General features: G+C 36.5%; 1 protein-coding gene across 5 annotated transcripts in view; it reads right to left on the bottom strand.

Annotated features, from left to right (window-relative positions):
• Positions 1-19,785, bottom strand: part of EFR3A (EFR3 homolog A) — a 105,603-nt gene that overhangs the window by 58,337 nt on the left and 27,481 nt on the right. For 3 of the 5 annotated variants that reach the window (XR_003138124.3, XM_025450092.3, XM_049092739.1), the window contains exons 2-5: positions 9,893-9,969; positions 5,318-5,445; positions 3,789-3,939; positions 1,692-1,813 (exon numbers count right to left, since the gene is read on the bottom strand). Coding sequence is in view for 4 of the 5 variants with exons in the window: in XM_025450092.3 (XP_025305877.1) it covers positions 1,692-1,813; positions 3,789-3,939; positions 5,318-5,445; positions 9,893-9,969 (478 nt within the window). In the remaining variant the exon portion in view is untranslated. Of the gene's footprint in view, positions 1-1,691; positions 1,814-3,788; positions 3,940-5,317; positions 5,446-9,325; positions 9,473-9,822; positions 9,970-19,785 lie in introns of those variants that run through there. The other 2 variants (XM_025450093.3, XM_025450094.3) reach the window with 2 other exon arrangements.

The raw sequence follows: 19,785 nt of genomic DNA, 5'->3' as shown, positions 1-19,785 counted from the left end.
TTCTATTTGATACAGTTTTGCTGAAAATAAAGGGAATGATAAGTAACTAAGAATCTAAAAAAGGAGTATTAATATGCTAGAAGAAAATCAAAAGGACTTTTACTTACAACAAAGCAGAGAAAAAAAATTGAACCCTGTATATTAAAAGCATTTTAGCTCACTCATTGATTTGTTTCATAGCGATTCAAACAAAATGCCATTTTGGAATTCATATATCATATAATTCTGGAAAGACCCAAAATTGGGAAAAAGTACCATAAGGCTTTTTCATTTATATTTAGAAAAATTTCAAGTTTCTTTTTGTAAACATTAGTCAAAAACATTGGGTGAAAATATGTTCAAAAGACAAGATCTTTCACTAGGGGGCAGTACATACCTAAAAATAAGACATCTTAAGTAATTAATTTTGAACTTTTTTTTAAAGGTTTATTTATTTATTTGGGGGGAGGGGAAGGAGAGAGAGAATCCCAAGGAGACTCCCCACTGAGTGTGGAGCCCAATCTGTGGCTTGATGCTAGGACCCTGAGATGATGCATGACCTGAGTAGAAATAAGAGTTGGCCACTTAACTGACTGAGCCACCCATATACCCCTAAATTTTGAGCTTATTAAATATGTCCTTTCATAAATACTGTGGATATCACACTTTTCACCTACAATGGTTTATATGTGAAACTCACTTCAACCAAAATTTGAGAAACACCTGTGTATAGTTTACTACTCTTCATAATACTAAACAAAAAAATACTATATTCTGCATATCTACTGTATTTTAAAAGAAAACAAAACTGTCAATCTTAAAAAAAAACAAAAAAACAAAATATCCTTTTCTTTAAGTAATCTTTATACCTTTTTGCCCCATTAAAAAGTTAATGTCAGCCTCTGAGAACAGGGACAATTTTTTTTTTAAAGATTTTATTTATTTATTCATGGGATTTTATTTATTTATTCATGGGAGACAGAGACACAGGTGGAGGGAGAAGCAGACTCCCGGCAGGAAGCCTGATGTGGGACTTGATCCCGGGTCTCCCAGGATCATGCCCTGGGCTGAAGGCAGGCGCTAAACCACTGAGCCACCCAGGGATCCCCCCCCCCTTTTTTTTTTTTTTTAAGATTCATTTGAGAGAGAGCGAGCGTGTGTGAGCCTGTGAACTGGTGAGGGGTTGGAGGAAGCAGAAGGACAAGGAGAACCTTAAGCAGACTCCCTGCTGAGCACAGAGAGCCCTATCCTGCCAATCCCTGGACCCCAAGGTCATGACAAGAGCTGAAATCAAGAGTCGGACACTCAACCAACTGATCCACCCAGGTGTCCCATAACAGAGACAAATTTTATAAAACATTTTAAAAATGTCCTTTAGGGAGAGAAAAAAAAGATTTTTAATGGTAACTGGAAAAAAGAGGAAATTAGTAAGATAGTTACAGTTATCTCTTCCTTCTAAGGCTCTACACTCATAAAAAAGGAATAACACCATTAACTCTATATGGCCAATACTAAACTGAGGAAAATTCATTATACCTATGGCATGCCAGCGTGTTTGTATCTGAAAACAATTAGTAAATCACTTCTCAGCTTTCTTTCACCGTCTTAAAATATCGTTCTCCATTTGTTTTGATTTGTGTAAACTAACACTATAGCTTGCCCACTAAAAGCTAGTTAAAAATAATAAGTCATAACAGTAAAATAATACATACTCTGTTCGTATTTCTGGATCACTATGACAGGAATGACACATGGCACTGAAGCGAGATACAAAGAAGTCATAACGTCTGTGATAGGATGGTGTGTCTTCTTCAATATTTGCAAATTTGACAAACTAAAAAAAAAAAAACAAAAACCAATATAAACATGTTAGTGCCTTTTTGAACGTATGAAACACATTTACTTTCATCTATTATTTGGTACATTAACAAGAACTATCAAATAAGCTGCAAATGAAACACATACCACAAATGCCACATATAGATAAAAGGAATTTTTTAATAAACTTGAGAAAATCAAGAATATAGCATTATAAATATTAACTTTAACACTTTAATTCAGTTTCTTTTGAGTGAGTGATCCCACTCTCTAGAAGCAAAGGTCTTACTCTAAAGCTCTTCTCCATTTCCTAGATACTGACTATGCTTCAGTGATAACCTCAGGCCCAAACCTGCAGAAAATTTTATTCTTTAATCATGAGCAGCAAATCTTCCATGACAACTGTGACTTAACACACGAATGAGTAATATTCATACCAATAAGATGGGACATGGAAAGGGAACATAAACTGAAGGAAATGTACACTCAACAGAGAAGAAAATACTGAGATGATAAAATACATTCTAACTCCTTTCTAGAAACAAAAAAGAAATATCCACACATTTGGGAAGTTTCAAATACCCTACCTATGTCACAGACCTGGCCCTAAGGCTCCTTATTATGTATTTTCTTTGTTCATTAGCTTTCCATTCATTCAGTGATATGTTACTTCTGTGTACAGCCCAAAGCAACATATTTTACATGCATATTTAAATATATGTAAACACCTGCTAGGATATGGCTGACAGCTTGAAAGGCTATACCCAAAAGAAGGATTCAACCAAATTTACCAATTTTTTCCTGAAAACTAAACTGAAATAAGGATAGAATCAATGTGAGAAAATGAAATTATGATACCAAAACAATTTAAATTAATTCCACCAGAGCTAAGTTCTCAGTTTTTAAATAATTTTATATGATCCATGTTATCTAGAAAAAGGTCACAAATACTACACTTGGTTGACATTAAACTGACATTCATTACCTATTGTGTCCCATATTCTGTGCTACGTGTTTTGACATGATTTAATCATTCCAATGGCCCTGTAAGGAATGTATCATTATCCTCAGTTTATAGATAGGAACACTGAAGTTCAAGAGGTGAAATCATTTGTCCAAAGTGACACTTTAATAAGTGGTGGGACTGGCATTAGAGTGCAGGGATTTGACTGGACTCCAATTGTCAGGATTCCCATACTACACACTGACCATGTAAAGTTTCAGAAAATATTACACCAAGTATCCCTGTTTTCATGAAAATAAACCTTAAATTGTATCAGGGAATGCTCAAAAATGTAAATGGGGAAAAAAACACACAGAGGTTTACCTATAATTTGTTTCCCACTTTCTAATATATATTGAAAAAAGAAAAATATTGAAAGATTACTTCTAGATATTGGAATTTCAGGAGTCTTGTTTACTCTTTCATATTGTTTTGATTTTCCTAATGTGCTATAATAAGCATATTACTTTTAAATAAATCAGAAGTTTTTTAAATGACCATTAAAATTTTAAATGTTCTGGAAAATTTTTAGAAGGGGAAACTTTATTCACTTTTCACTTATTGAAAGTCGCAAGTAACAACAGAGACCAAATGATCATTTATAGAAGATCATATTGCCTCTGAGTTTGAAGAACTTACTTTATGGCCAACAGATTTCCTGATGCTCCTTACGATTGGTTAGTATCACATATTTCACAAGGAGCAACAGAAAAAACTAGAGACTATTCTTTTTTTTTAAGATCTTATCTTTAAATAACCTCTATATATACCCCAAGTGGGGCTCGAATACACAACCTCGAGATCAAGTTGCACACTCCACTGACTCCATCAGCCAGACACCCCTAGGAACAGTGTTCTAACCACCCACATCTGCGTTGTCTGTCCACATGTCCCTCACAAGAGCATTTTATCAGGTAAAAACATTCTAAGAAGAAATCAAGTCTAGATACGCTAATTAACCTGAAAGTTAGAGAACAGTTTTACTCACAGAATTTGTTCCAAGAACTTGAAGCTTTGGTTCCCCGGATTCTAGCAGCTTTGCTACCATATGAAGAAAGCTTTCTACAAATGGCTTAATGCTTTGAGAATGGCAAGCCATAAGAAGTTGGTCCAACGCCTCCATAGCAATTAAAACATACCTAAGTGTAAGAAAAAAATAATGTCAAAGCATTTCTAGCTCTCTAAATTCTCCTAGGTGCTTTTCATTGGAATAATTATATGCAAATGCGCAGAACAGAGAAAGGCAAATTTAGTAGTTCCCAAGTAAAATCTTATTTCTCACAAACACTAATGATCACAGATTATATAATAACCCTCATGCTGAAGTGTACAAAAATTATGCTGTACTACTCCATTTTCTTCTCCTTTCCAAACTCTTCAGAGCTTCCTTAACATTAGCTTTGTGTATGTTTTTCTTTGGAAACATGGACATCTTCTAATTTCCAGACTTCTAACCATCTATCTTTGTATCTGACCCAAAATAGTTACTATAAGCAATGTGTCTGGGATTCCTGGGTGGCGCAGTGGTTTAGCGCCTGCCTTTGGCCCGGGGCGCGATCCTGGAGACCCGGGATCGAATCCCACATTGGGCTCCCAGTGCATGGAGCCTGCTTCTTCCTCTGCCTGTGTCTCTGCCTCTCTCTCTCTCTCTCTCTCTCTCTCTCTGTGACTATCATAAATAAATAAAAAAATTAAAAAAAAAAAGCAATGTGTCTAAAGTTTCCAATATAATCTGTTTGTAAATCTGAATATAAAACATCACCAGCAACAATAGAGTATCATAAGGAAACATCTAATAAATTTAACCTTACAATTCATCAGATTTAAAGCTTACACTAAAAATTAAAATTGACTTTAGATAACTTTGTTTCAATAATTCTAGATTGCTAAAATGTTCTAAAAGGTAACAATAGAGAAGCATAGAAAACCAGTATCACTCGAAGAATGGACTACTCTAAGAAAACTAGAATCATAAAATGAATATGGAAAACTATTTATAACCCAAATTATCCAAGTTACTACTGTTAAGCATAGAGAATGGATTAAGATGGCAGACCTTTATTTATAGGTAAGTATATAGCTAGCACAGTTCCAAATTAGCACACTTACATTCTCTGGACCTTAATATCTGAGCCTAATGTTCTCTTTTATTATTCTACTACTGATAGGTAAAAATACACTAAAGGAGTCAATTTCTACTATTTCCATTAAAGAAATATTAAAATACCAAAAACTTATGGATGCTTAAGCTAAAGGCAACTCTATTAGCTTGCATGTGTCTATTCTTAAAACATGACCATCAAAAAAAAACAAACAAAAAAAACCAAACATGACCATCAGGAAAGTAATAAAAGCTGCAAATATCTATGGCATTACACATATCCTCATAAAATATTACAGGGTTTTATCCTCTACATGTTATCTTTGCATGACTAGATGACAAAACAATACATAGAATGATTTAGCCTAGGAGGAGTTCTCAGAGATACAGTATTAAGCAGCAATTAGTTTCCTTACCCAGAACGATGTCTGACAACATCCCTGCTCAACCTTTCTGCTAAGTAAGAACCAATTCGATCCAGTTTCTCTGGAGCAGATACTGCATAAAATGTCAATTTCTCCATGTCTGCTTTAACAAGGCCATCCTAAAAATAAGAACAACAAAGTTATTTTTTGTACTCCTAAGTGTTGTTTGCTTCATTCACATGTCCCCTTTTTGGATTCACGATTAATCCATTAGTTATGCTAAACCTTTCTGGCTATAACCTCCTTACTGTAAATATTTACCATTCTGGATATACAATTTTCAGAAAGTTAAAAAAATGCCCCCACTTAGGCAGAATATTTAAATATACCTTCACATGCAATGAATTATTCTAACACTTTCCTAAATAGAGAAACAGCTCAACTAACTGCAATATGTAGGGAATGGAATGAATTTTACTGAAAAGATTTCAAACAGATTTATTTCAATTTGAAATCTTATACTATGCTGTTAAGCCTATTTTACTCCTTTACATATACAACAGTGAACATGTTAAAATGACTCAAAACTTGATTATCATTATAAAGCCTTCTTTTAATTAATAAATGAGAAAGTATTAAGAACTGCATGAATCTCTGCTCAGCCACTATTAAAGAAAACAAGAGGCCCCTGGTATGGAACTGGCAAACTCTCATTTGTCTGCCCTCTAAAAGGTGACAGGCGTACTCCTCACTCTCAGACAATAAATCAATGATCAATCTACATCATCTATTATATGTTGGTCATATATAGTTCATATAACTAAATGTTGTTTAGGACTGGTGGAGGACATGGGAAGGCAGATAGAAATTATATTAAATGGTGACTCTACAACTAAAAATTTTACAATCTGCATTTTCAGCTGGCCCCTCGATGTTCTGTTTTGCCACTGCTCCATCACCAGTCCCTCCTATTTTTACCTACTTGGTTTTCCTCAAACTTGCTACTTTGCCACCTTTCTACCCTCTCTGACATCAAATGAGCTCTTCTTCCTCTCAGAGAAGATGGAAATCATCGGATTAGAATTTACTGGCAAAATACCCCTGTTTTCTCAGTGCCCTCTAGACCAGTGGTTTTCAACCAGGGTGACTTCCTATCTCAGGGCAGTGTCTGGAAACATTTTGGGTTGTCACAGCTGGATGGTGGGTGTACTGGCATCTGTGGTACAGGCTCGGCATGCCAATAAACATCCCAAAATGCATAGGCTAACCCAACAGCAAATAATTAACTGGATCAAAAGGTCAAAAGAAGCTGAATTAAGAAACCATGCCACATGCAAAGTGAAAGTGCCCTATTTTTGGAGGACTCATCTTGGAGAAATCAGTTTGCCTATGTTCTTACTATTTGCCTTTCATGGCTCCAATAGTTTAGCCTCTCTCTTTCCTGTTTTTTTTAACCTCTCCTTTTGTATTGGTTCCTACACATCATCAGTTGAATACAACTTCTCTAATCCATTTTTTTATACCTTACTAATTTTGTTGAAGAATAATTAATATACAATAAACTATATCCAAGTACATGTTTTGAACTATGACAGTTGTGTATCTATAAAACCACCACTAAAAAACAAAATACAGGGCAGCCCGGGTGGTTCAGTGGTTTAACGCTGCCTTCAGCCCAAGGTGTGATCCTGGAGATCCAGGATCAAGTCCCACATCTGGCTCCTTGTATGGAGCCTGCTTCTCCCTCTGCCTGTGTCTCTGCCTTTCTCTCTCTGTGTCTCTCATGAATAAATAAATAAAATATTTAAATAAATAAATACATACATACATACAAGATGCAAATATTTCCATTATTTGCTAAGGATTCCTCATATTCTTTGCAGTTCATCTCTTCCTCCCAAGGCAACCACTGCTCTGCTTTTCAACATTATAAAAAGCAGCATGCACTGAAGGAATCATAGTTTGACTCATCTGTGCATAACTTCTCTCACTCAACTCAATGCTGCCTGGGGATGCTTCTCTAACTCACCTGGATAACTCCTCCTCATCCTGCAGATCTCAATGTCCTCCAAAAGGCCTTCAATGCACCCTCCCAAATGTCCTTCAAAGCTTGGGTGCAAGGCTCTTACTATACGTTTCTTTAGCTCAATGTACTTATCCTATTCTATTTTATTGTACTGTTTTTCACTCATTAAATGAATACTCATCAAGTGCTAACCATGTGCCAGGCACTGTCATAGACACTAGGGAAGAACAGGTAAGCAAAGAATTATATTAACTCATTTAATACTCATGAGAATATTATGAAATAGATACTATTTATAATTTCCATTTCATGATGAGAAACTGAGGCACCTGTCCAAGATCACAAGGCTAGTAATTATAAGAAATGGTCTGGTTATTTGTCCCCTTCACGGGATCACTCTTTCAAGGCAGGGACTAGAATATGTAGACCTCTGCACTCTGGGCACCCACTGCCTGATCTGTTTTGGTTATACCACAATATTTTTTTGTTGGTGGTCGATAAATTAAAATGAATAAAGCCAAATGGGTATGATTACCACACGTATGCCAAGGTTCACGTAAACTTTTTAAAAATCATTTTATAAATCTCCATTTAAACAAATCTTATCCAAATGCTTGGCATTCAATCAATCAGTACCTGACAAAAATAAAGATTCTTTCTACAACCATTCTCTACCTGTCATCACTAATGTAATCTAATCTACGGGTCATCACTCTCATGGTCACAAGTGTTCAAAACTCTCTCACTGCCTAGTAGTTAAAATAGATAAAGCAGAAGCTTTGTCTGTCATTCACATTCCTCCAAAGTCTGGTCTCCACCTTATCTTCAGTAACCATGTGTCCCAGATTCCTCAGGGCAATGATCTGAATATTCAGTCTATTAAATGACATGACTAGAATTTCAAATCAGAAATTGTGGTCAAGATTACTACCCATCACTCTCTACAATGAGGCTATATAAACCTTTTTCAAAGGTTCTTGATCTCAAATGTACCCCTTGCTTTCTCCTGCACCCTTTTGCCTTTTCTCTTGAGACCCCTCACTTGCAACAAAGAGACTAATCTCACTTCTCCAGATGGCACACATCCTTCAAAGCTCAACAAATCTCATTTCCTCTGAGAATGCATCCCAAAGAATGCCATCCATAGTAAAACCTCTCTGCTTTAAAGGCAAAAACTTTACCACCTGTTTTACTTAACATTTTGCTTACTGACTTATGCATTGTGATTTAATACTTAGTATGCAGTTGCTTTACATCAGTTAATGGATGGAAAGCTACTAAAGGCAGGTACCATACCTTAGGGCTTTTATCTGCGACAAATTATCCAGGTATCTGGCAGCCAATAGTATGTAAGATTAACCTCTTTTAAATGGCTGAACATTTAGATCAAATTTGATTAAAAATGAGATATTTCATATATCATGAAATATATAAATTAATGTTAAGATAACAATAAGGTTTCTATAATTGGCTATATTTATTTTTTTGTAAACACTTTTTAAATTTTCATGTAATCTCTATACCTAACATGAGACTTGAACCTATAACCATAACCCTGAGACCAAAAATCACATGTTCTGTGGACTAAGCTAGTCAGGCATCTGTCCTGGCTACAATTTAAAATAAGGCAATCAGGGATCCCTGGGTGGCTCAGAGGTTTATCAGCACCTGCCTTCGGCCCAGGGCGTGGTCCTGGAGGCCGGGGATCGAGTCCCACATCGGGCTCCCTGCTTCTCCCTCTGCCTGTGTCTCTGCCTCTCTCTCTCTGTGTCTCTCATGAATAAATAAAATCTTAAAAAAAAAAAAAAAGATAAAATAAGGCAATCAAACCTATCTAGTATTTTTTGTTGTTGTTGTTCATATCCATTTAACACTAGACTAAAGGAATCTTGGAAAATTTAGGGCAGTATCAAACAAAATCATTCAAATCCAGCTGCTCTGAAAACAGTAATCTTCCACAATAAAGTAACCAGTATAAAAATTTAAAAGCATTTAAGTAAAAAGAGAACAAACTGCCTGGAATATTCCTGTACCTCTCAATTCTCTTCTGAAAACCGTGTGGACAAACTATTTACTCTTCAGACCTTAGCTTAGATTTCATTTCCTTCAGCCCTGTGTTCTCCAGGCCTACATTAGGCGCCATTCTGACCTACTCCAGGAGTGCGGGGTACTTCATCTCTCTATCACAGCTTCTTTCACACAATACTGTAATCGCCAATTTCCTTGTCTGTGAGCTCGGTAAGAGCAGAAAACCATGTCAGTGTTCACAGTTATATTCTTAGCCTTTCGTACAAATAACCTGGCACTAGCTCATAAATTTTTGAAAAGTATTAAATATAGGAACTCTCTAGACAAGAGAATACCATCTGTCCATCATTCCAAATGTACATTAATCTATGAAAAGGATCTGAAAATTAGACAAGCAAGCATGGGTCATTTAAAAGTAAGGTGGGGAAAAAGATAAATATAAAAATAGCAGTGTACATGATGAGATTTAGGGGTAAAAGTAGAGAAATGAAATTAGGGAAACCTTAGGGAGGTCAGCAGGGGGGAAGGATGGGTCAGCAAAGAGAAGGATCAGTAGATGTAGATCAAATTACTTTTGGATCTTCAGGGAATATGTTGTCCACCAGGCGTTTGTAGCGAGGACGCAAAGCAGAACAGCAGCAACACACTCCTGTTGAAAAAAGAATAAAATCACAAAGTACAAAGATTACTCATATTGTAAATTGACCCCGAAATTCACGTTTCTGAATATTACTTAGTTACTTCAAATAAAAACTGCAAACTGGTAGTAACAGAGAACAGGAATGCGAATTCCAGTACTAAAATGAAAAATGTCCTCTCCCCTCCCCAAAGACACAGGCCAAAGTGAGTATATATTAATGAATTATTCCAAAGTTTCAAATCAAATCATTTAGGGGTATGTGTGTGCGTGTGTGTGTACACACACACACACACACACACACACCCCTACCAAGTTCACCCTATAAAGCAAATATATAATCTGTACCCCCTTACTTTCTAATCTTGTGTCCAACCAGCTTCTGCACCCTCCAATCCCACACTCCCATGCCTGGCCCAATCCACTCACAGCCCCAGCCACAGCAATCTTGAAAGACAGTCTGCACCCAGCATGGCTGGTGAAAACAATTAATACGTGTATCTACTGAATTCATCATATAAGGAACTACGCTAGAAGGGGAAACAACCTCAAAGCAAAGTCCAGGAATTTCAAAAATGCTCAAAGGCTGCTCTGTAAAGTTTCAGTTGGTATCTTGGAAAGAGCAATGGATTGGGATCCAAAATACCTGGGTTCATTTCGATTTTTTCCCTTAAGTGGCTACATGGTCTTGGGTAAAGCACATCAGCTATCTGGAAAGAACCCCATGTTAGTGAGAGGGATCAGTTTTCTTCTCCTTCAAACTAGTAAAAGGAATGCTGGTCTGGAGTCTTATAAAATTATTTCCATGAAACTGGGGTATGTGTGTCTCTGTGTAAGTGTGCATTTGCATGTATTTAGAAACCAAAACATGGTACGTAAGACTGCTTGAGCTGGAAGTTAAGAGAAGTCGGATCTAAGCACACTTCTACTATCTCATTGAGTAAGCTTATGACAAGAGACAACTTCTCCAGATCTCATTTTACTCATTAAGTACACATCACTTACGCACACAGTCATATACCAAATGTCAACTGAGCACCCAGCAATGGGTAAAACAAGTAAGGTTGAGTCCAGATGTGCAGGGGAACAGAGTTAATAAAGTGATAAAAACAAGACAGACTTAAGATGTGTGCAGCATCTTTAGTGATCACAGAGCACTGTGCATATATAATAAGACTTCTAGAAAACAGGTGAAGTACTATTCCCATTACTTTACAGGCGTGAGAAGTGCAGCAGAAGTGACTCAGTAACTTACTCAACAGCAAGTCTGGGTGAGAGTCTGGTGTCTAATTCTGTAACCCCATGTTCCTCCCACAACACCACACAGACTAGTGGTCAAATCAGTCAATACCCAAATACTTAATTTGTACCTACTACATGCCTAAGACCATGCTAGATGCCACAGACATAAGAAAGTGTAAAAGACAAGATCCCTGCCCTTGAGTCTATAAACTTATTTTAAAAATAGTGAATTAATGTCAGCAATATATAGTTGGCACCACGTGCTGGTAGTATAAAATGCCATCCATTGTTCAGGATGTTTTCTACTTTAACAGAAGAAAAAAAATTCCAGAGTCCACTGGGGAATTTTTCAGATTAACGAACACCAAAACACCTGAACTCTTTTTTGAATCCAAAAACAAAAACACTGGTCCTATTATTACAGGAAAAGAAGCGGGGAGGAGAGGGAGGTAGAAGCCCAGTAAGCAATTAAAATAGTATTTCTCTATCAGAACCAATATAAAAATACTTCAGATAAATATTAATGAAATAAAATCAAATATGTACTGAGTGGTTATTATACAGAGCACCAAGCTAGGTAATGCAATGATGAAAAAAGCTTGCAACCTGATAAGAAGATTAAGACAAATACTCTGCTAACACTAATGCAAGGCCAAATATAGCACGCTCGAATTGCTACCACTGCAAAGGGACTGAAAAACAAGTCTCACTGCTTCAAGTTCCCCATCAAAATGGAAAATTATGTTATTTTCAATAAGAAAAGATTAAGAGCTATTAGGTTTCCTCACATTGACACTTTTGGATATTATATATTGGTTTAAAGAGGTTTTAGAAAAGATGTGAACTTGTTAATACACACCATATCCAGCTCCTACTTTCAGAAAGCTCAGGTCTACTCACAGAAACATGAGTAAACAGGAAATCGCCAAACAGTCAGTATGGGGTTAAAAGGGTACATGCTTAGAGAGGCCATCTGTCCAGTATCACCCAGTTGCTAAGGAGCACAGCTGAGCAGAGTCCAGCCCAGACGACTTCAAAGGGTAAATGCCACACTATGCAAGTACTAGACAATTTCTACACTAAACATTTTAGCTCTCCACAAACTGTGACAAATGACCACAACTGGAAGACTGAGTCTGTCTCCCAGACTAGGAATGCACGACATACAGGGAAGTAATGATCACAGTGACCTTTTCCAGAAGACCCAAAATGAAACAGAAATACCTTCTTGACTACTTACTATACATGAAAAGCTACCTATTTAGAGAAGATACATGAAACCAGAATTAAAATTTTTCAGTTTATTGAGATTTCTATAAAGCGATCACATATTGATGATAACATAAGGTTAAAATGACTGTGGCATCAGTAATCATGAAAGAAACATTATTAACTACTTAAAGAAGAGAATACTAAACTCATAAACATCACAAGAACAAGTAAAATGAAATAACTGGACCTACTCAGCCACAGAAAAGGGGTTGACTCCCTTGTTGAAGTCAATTCATAAGGCTTGTCGAGTTCTGCTGCAGGAACTTGAATGTAGTCTTTCATGTTGTAGGAGAGTATTTTCTAGTCGATCTTCCTGCTTTTGGATCCTTTCCCTACTGCTCAGGAAGTACCTTTGGTTCACTTCACTTGTAATTAATTAGTAGAGGATACTAATGGACTATAACTTATCTATCTAGTTGCTGACATCAAGTGTAAAGCTATCAAGAACCTGATAATATATCCATATCAAATTCTGCTGCCAAGACCAAAGCTAGTTGGTCTAGCTAGTTGCTAGTCTAATAAAAGCAGATTTTTACAGTTTAATAGGAGAATAAAGCTACTTACCTTTTTTCCTTAAAACATTCTTTCAATTCCTCCTCATCCTTTCTTCTAATCCCTTCCAACAAACTCCTCATCTGAGCCCTAAACCATGCTATTTTTGACCCATTCCCAACTTTCTCTTTCGAAAGGACTAAGCATATCACAGCATGCCTCATGCAACTGGCAAGTCTGAACAACAAACAGGAATTCTTCCGTTACCATTTAATTCTAGTACATAAGAAGGGAGTCCTCTATTCTCCTGAAGCAGGTGGAATTCAGAATTTTGCTTATGATATGCCAGTAGAAACAGGAAGTCCCAAAGTGGTAACTACAGAAAAATGGAACACGGGCACAGATGGAAACAAAAAAACTGACCCCCCAAAAGTACCAAGCTGCCTATTCCAGTAGTGTACAGGCAGGCCCATGGAGCACTCTGATTAATGGGCTGAGTACAACCACTCTACCTACTTCTCAGGGTGAGGGGTACTAATAAATCGATATACGTATACAGGACCTACAATGTAGAAGCCATGTAATACATTTTTAAGCAAATTGTGCATACTGCTGAATTAACCACTTCTTTTAAAGACACTCCAAGAATTTCTTCTGAGTTCCCCTACCATCATTCTTAGGAGGATTCACCAATGTCTCCTGGTCCTCATCACACACAGGTATGACTGTATTGACCTCTGGCAACCTTCTTCTTCTTCGATGGTGAGGTGTTAAAATGAATTTCCAACCCACCCTGACCCACAGAGGCATTCACAGTAGGACCTGAGTAGCTGCACAGAAAACCTCAGAGCTGAAATGACAGAAGGATGAATCAGGCACATGAGCCCATGAAGGTTCTGGGAGAATTCTGCGTAACTGATGAGCATTTCTGGTTTGCGATGACATTTGTCTTCCTATGCAGCTCTGCGAGTTTGGGGGATTTCGATGATTAATAGAGACTCCTTTTAAAATAAGCTACTTATACTTTCAATGACAAGTTAAATCTAACTGGAAATTACTAAAGCCTCCATTGTTTAACTATTAATTACTGTCTCTATTATTAAACACCAACATAGCACTGGGAACTTGGATAAAGCTATCCTCTAAAACAAAAATAAGTTACTACTAACATTGTCATTGAAGTTAAAGAATGCTTGGATCCTATTATGAGGACCAACTGACTTTAAAATAGGTTTGTTTTGTGATCTATAGAAGCAGAATATAATGGTATCTGTATCTTCTACACAGCAATTATATTATCTCAATTAATTCTTTCAAATAATATACTGGGAATTCACTGGCATTTTTAGGGCTTACTAAATTTCATACTTTTAAATGGGAATGGCTATGATCATAGGATTTAGGTCATTTATGCCTTCACTGTATATCTGCAATTTATTATACTTATTTATATACATGCCTGCCTTTACCACCAGATATAAAGTCCATATACCTTATTCATTGTTGTGCGTGTCTGGCATATAGGAGACATTTATTAAAATGTTCCTTCACTGAGAGGGATCCCAGGGTGGCTCAGTGGTTTAGCGCCTGCCTTCAGCCCAGGGCGTGATCCTGGAGTCCCGGGATCCTGTCCCGCATCCAGCTCCCTGCATGGAGCCTGCTTCTCCCTCTGCCTGTCTCTCTCTCTCTCTCTCTCTGTCTCTCATGAATAAATAAATAAAATCTTTTTTAAAAAAATGTTCCTTCATTAAATGAAGACCCAAAGTTCACTAACAGATTAAATCAATTTATTATCTACTCTGGTATGTGTTATAAGATTCAAAATAATCATCAAGAAAGTACGCTGTCCACCACAAAACACTACATGTCAGAACAAGATTTCTTCGACAAACAGATGACAATGTCCACTAAATCACTTTAAACAATTCGTGTTTTATTTTTAGACCTAGTGGCGGCCATCCATAATCAAGGTGAAAAGGGACAGACTGTTACTCTCTCAGAAGATTTTACAAATTCATCACTCCAAAAACTGTAGCTCTATGGTATCCAGAACCCTATTAAAAGTCAGCAACACATATATTTTCTCCAAGGTTAAAATTAAAAGTCAAGTTACTTATTCAGTTAATGTTAGAATAATAACTAAAAACACTCAGTAATACTACAGTCCCACTCATACATACCCCTCCCAAGTACCAAAAACTTAATATAGAAATGTACATAGACACATAAACATACATGTATATGCTATACATAAAGCCTATATTATGGATGTTATTCCTGCCCTTCAACATGTATACAGCCACTATGTAAAGAACTACAGGGGATTAAAAAGGTAATTTTGTAAAAAGACAAAGGTTTAAAAACTGATTTTGAAATAAGATTTGGAAAACATCTAAGGACAAGGGATATCCAATCTATAAGGGTCACTCATAGAAGTTCAAAAGAAAGAGAAGCACTTCTAGCTCAAGTGAAGAGAGATTTTATGAAGGACACTGAACTTGAGCTGAGAGCTCCCATGAAGAACAAATACACTGAACTATAAAGATAAACTCGGGACAGGGAGAGACAATTATAGTCAGACGGAACAATGCAAACATCACTATGGAGGATGACACATGGAAAAACCAAAATGCATTTTCTAATGGCCCACAGCTTAAAAAGGAAGAAACGTGGGAGGTGGCACAAAGGAAGCATCAAGAGTTTGGTGACTAATTAGATATGGGGTCAAAGAAACGGGAATAAAATAGTCTTATCTTCAGGAAAGTGTTCCTTTTAAGAGGATTTTAATCCATTAGAGGAATATTTTATTACACGATTCTTTCCACTTGTAATTCTATACCTTCTCTCCTTTCGTTCTCAATTTCACTACTTGTTCTTTATTCCCAGGCACATAAACCTCATGGAAAAAGAGGACAACAAAGGCAATAAATGGAACTAAAGCTCAATTCTATTTTAAAAAGATGCTCGGGATGCCTGGTGGCTCAGTGGTTGAGCATCTGCCTTTGGCTCAGGGCATGATCCCGGGGTCCTAGGATCCAGTCCCACATCAGGATCCCCACGGGGAGTGTGCTTCCCCCTCTGCCTGTGTCTCTGCCTCTCTGTCTCTCATCAATCAATAAATAAAAATCTAAAAAAATAAAAATAAAAAAAAGTAAAAAAAGTTGCTCTTTCCATTACATGGCAATACTTGGCTATACAACAGGCACAATGCAGACAAATTTCTGATATACTTTCAAACCTACATAGAGATATATACTATCCACAGGGTTTTGCAAAAAGCTTTTTTTGAGTCAACAAATGATTGTCTATACTCCACATTTGTTTTCTCTCCACTATCACAATTTTTAAAGAAAAAAAATAATAGACATTCTCCCTAGTCAATTTATAGATTTAAACTTAGATTTAAGTTTATAGTATACTATCATACTTAACTGAAAAAAATTAAATATTACTCAGCAGAGTTATCTAAAAGAGAAACAATATTGAATAATCCTGGGTTTTAGAAAATATAATCCTACAAGATTCCATTTGAAAACCTGGAGCCACCATATAGAACGAAATTACCACAAATACTAAAACCAGAAAATACAATTCTCCATTTCATCTGATGTTGGCTTAAACAAGAAATAAGAAAGGATCCAATGGATGACAGAAACCAGAGCTGCAACCAGGTAAGAAAAGTACTCATACCTGTCTCCACCACGGTTAGGATGTAACATGTGGTTCATCTCCACTTCTAAGACCGTATGTATCCCTGGACCCTGCCTGCCACAGGCCTTCTTCAAATGTGCTTAGATGGCAGTCTTGGAAGGAGGGTACAGCACTCTTGTGTCTCAATTTCCAGAGGTAAGTAATTAGATGAGTTAGAATTAAAAACTAAAATGGTATGTGATTCCCTTATTTAACATATAAAATACTAAATGTCTTCTATGATATTGTTGGTAGTACTGCTAAGATTAGAAAAAGACTGGCACCAGGGTGGCTCAGTCAAGCATTCAATTCTTGATCTCAGCTCAGGTCTTGATCTCAGAGTTGTGAATTAAGCCCCATGTTGGCTCCACACTGGGCAAAGAGACTGCTTTAAAAAAAAATTATAAAAAGAATCACGTTTTCTCTTTTAAAACATATAAATGTTTTAAAAAGAACCAAAAGTATGTGAGCAACAACCTTCCTCATGCAAACCATGGTTCTGTTGCATAAATACTTACTTTGTACAATTAATAGGTTTCAGGGGAGGGGAGAATTATAGAGTGGTTAAAGATAAATTAAAAAATTATGATTAGAAGCCAGAAAAATAGAGAAAGGGCAAAAGACAAATTAGACTGTGTAGAATTTATAATGGAACTGAGAAAGTAAAATCCTAAGCACTGATGTGTTTTAAGAGTCTTAAACTATAGTCTAACAAAGACTCTAGCTGACCCCAAAACAACAAGAGCAACAACAAAACCCTAATCCTCAAAAGGAGACTGAATACCCAACTAGGGAAACATGTGGCCAAGTCATTATGGGTTCTGACAGTTTTCATCTCTGGAGTATATTTCAACAAATCGATTGCTGGAGCTTTCCTTCAAAAATTTATTTTCCACTTTTCAGAGCAAATCTTGGTGTATATATACCACAAAGCTAGCCAAAAAGTACAGGAGCATCTTACCGTAAGGAGAAACGGTATTCTTCAAAGATAAACAGAAATGGAGATCTATGTATACCTAAAGGACTAGCGGCAAGTTCCTTTAATTTGGTAGAAGACAAAAGAAACTGATATTAAAACTTTCCTTTAGTTAGAATTTCTTGTTAAGAACCCTTAGTATGAAGAAGTATTCACGAACACCATGGAATATTGTTTTTTTTATGCCTTTTTGAAAACTGTTTTTATTTTGTCAATGCCTACACATAAACAAATGGCCCAGGAAGTCCCACCCATTTAGAAACCATTTTGAAAGGGCAAAAAATGTTTTTGAAATAGCCAAAACCTTCTATAGTTCAAAAATAAGATTAAAGCAAATTAAAAATTTCACATAAAAACAAAATTCTCATTAAAAATAAGGATGCTACTAGTGTTTCTTACAAAAGGATCCTGGAAAGTGGGGGTCTAGGATCCTCAAATTAGAAATCAAAATACCCACCATTTGCTTCAACGTGGATAAAATTGCAGGGTTATTATGCTGAGTGAAGTCAGTCAGTCAAAGAAGGACAAACATATGGTTTCATTCATTCGGGGAATATAAAAAGTAGTGAAAGGGATTTAAGGGGAAAGGAGAGAAAATGAGTGGGAAGTATCAGAGAGGGAGACAGAACATGAAAGAAACAAACAAGGGGTAGTGGAAGGGGAGGTGGGAGGGGGGATGGGGTGATTGGGTGACAGGCACTGAGGCGGGAATTTGACAGGATGAGCACTGGGTGTTATGCTATATGTTGGCAAATCGAACTCCAATAAAAAATTTAAAAATTTTTAAAAAAAGAAATCAAAACACAGGAAGAAGCATGATTTTAACACCACAAAGATAAGCCTGCAGAGGTGCTGAAGGACCCCTATGGAGAAGTGAAGGCAAGGACTCAATTTGCAAATCACTGATTCAGATGCTTTTAGGGTCCAGGAGTGTTGAGTACTTGAGTATCTTTAGATTGACTGAAGATGCTAATAATTATGCTCGGACCAGCAGTAGAGACCCAGACCCTTCCAGGCAAACCAGGACCTGCAGTTTCCCTACTTGTGCTCTTAGAGTGAGTACTGGGATATACCTAAGGGCACTAACAAAGTAATCAGATTTTCTATTATAGCTACAAAATGAGGAAAAGGCAAGAATTCAGCCAAGGAAGATAAAGGTAAAAGAAAAAAAAAGAAACAAAAGACTGATAATAAAAATAATAGAGTAAAAAAAATACAGCGTACCTAGCTTTAATTTTTCTAGTATATGATAATTACCTTAATATATTGATTATCACTTGTAATAATTTTTGTATAAAGCTCGTTAACTGATAAACTCCCTGGACATTTATAATTAAATGTTTTATAAAATGCCTACTATAGTCAACATACTAAGCTAGGCATTGTGAGATGTGTTAACTCACAAAATTGGCTCCTAACATCAAGACCTACAAATAAATGCAGGATTATAAGAAATCAGTGTTATAAAATACAAGGATTCTTTCTCTAAAAACAAAAGACAGATGCAAACAAAATCATAATAACAGCAAGTGACTGAATTCACCCTCAGTCTCTGAGTAGAATTATATATACCCAATTATGCTGATTTTTTCCACCATAAACACTATCACACCAGAAATCAATTACCATTATCCTCAATTTCCTGTGAAGTCAATACGTGCAAGCCTTCTACTGTGTCAATGTGTTTATTCTCCTCATGAGGTTACTTCATAAGAAATCCTACAAAAAACAGTGTTTCCATAGTACAGTCAATGCTTTTCTTAGGGTGCTTTATAAATCATCTGAAGAGCAGTCTCCTGGAGTATTTTTTTAACTGAATACTCTCTAGCCCTACCCACGACCTTCTGAGTCCATCTCTAGGTATGGGATACCAGGAATTTCTATTTCCAAAAATCACCCTGGCTTCCTACTATGACCCTCATGCACATTCAAATTTGAGAATCACTGCTCTAGAGAACCACTTGCTTTGTACAATGAATTAAAGAAGTATATGACTTTTTCTTATCGTGTCCTTTAGGTACTTGGGACACTGTCCTTATTTAAGTTATGCAACGGACAGAAAGTTATAATACAGGCTGCGCGCTATGACCATCTAATACATTACAATACATGAATCATATAAAGCACTAAACACACTGACAGAAATGATAAATGTG

This window comes from Canis lupus, chromosome 13, assembly GCF_003254725.2.
Source record: "Canis lupus dingo isolate Sandy chromosome 13, ASM325472v2, whole genome shotgun sequence".
Classification (NCBI taxonomy): Eukaryota; Metazoa; Chordata; class Mammalia; order Carnivora; family Canidae; genus Canis; species Canis lupus.
This window is presented reverse-complemented; position numbering and strand designations above follow the sequence as displayed.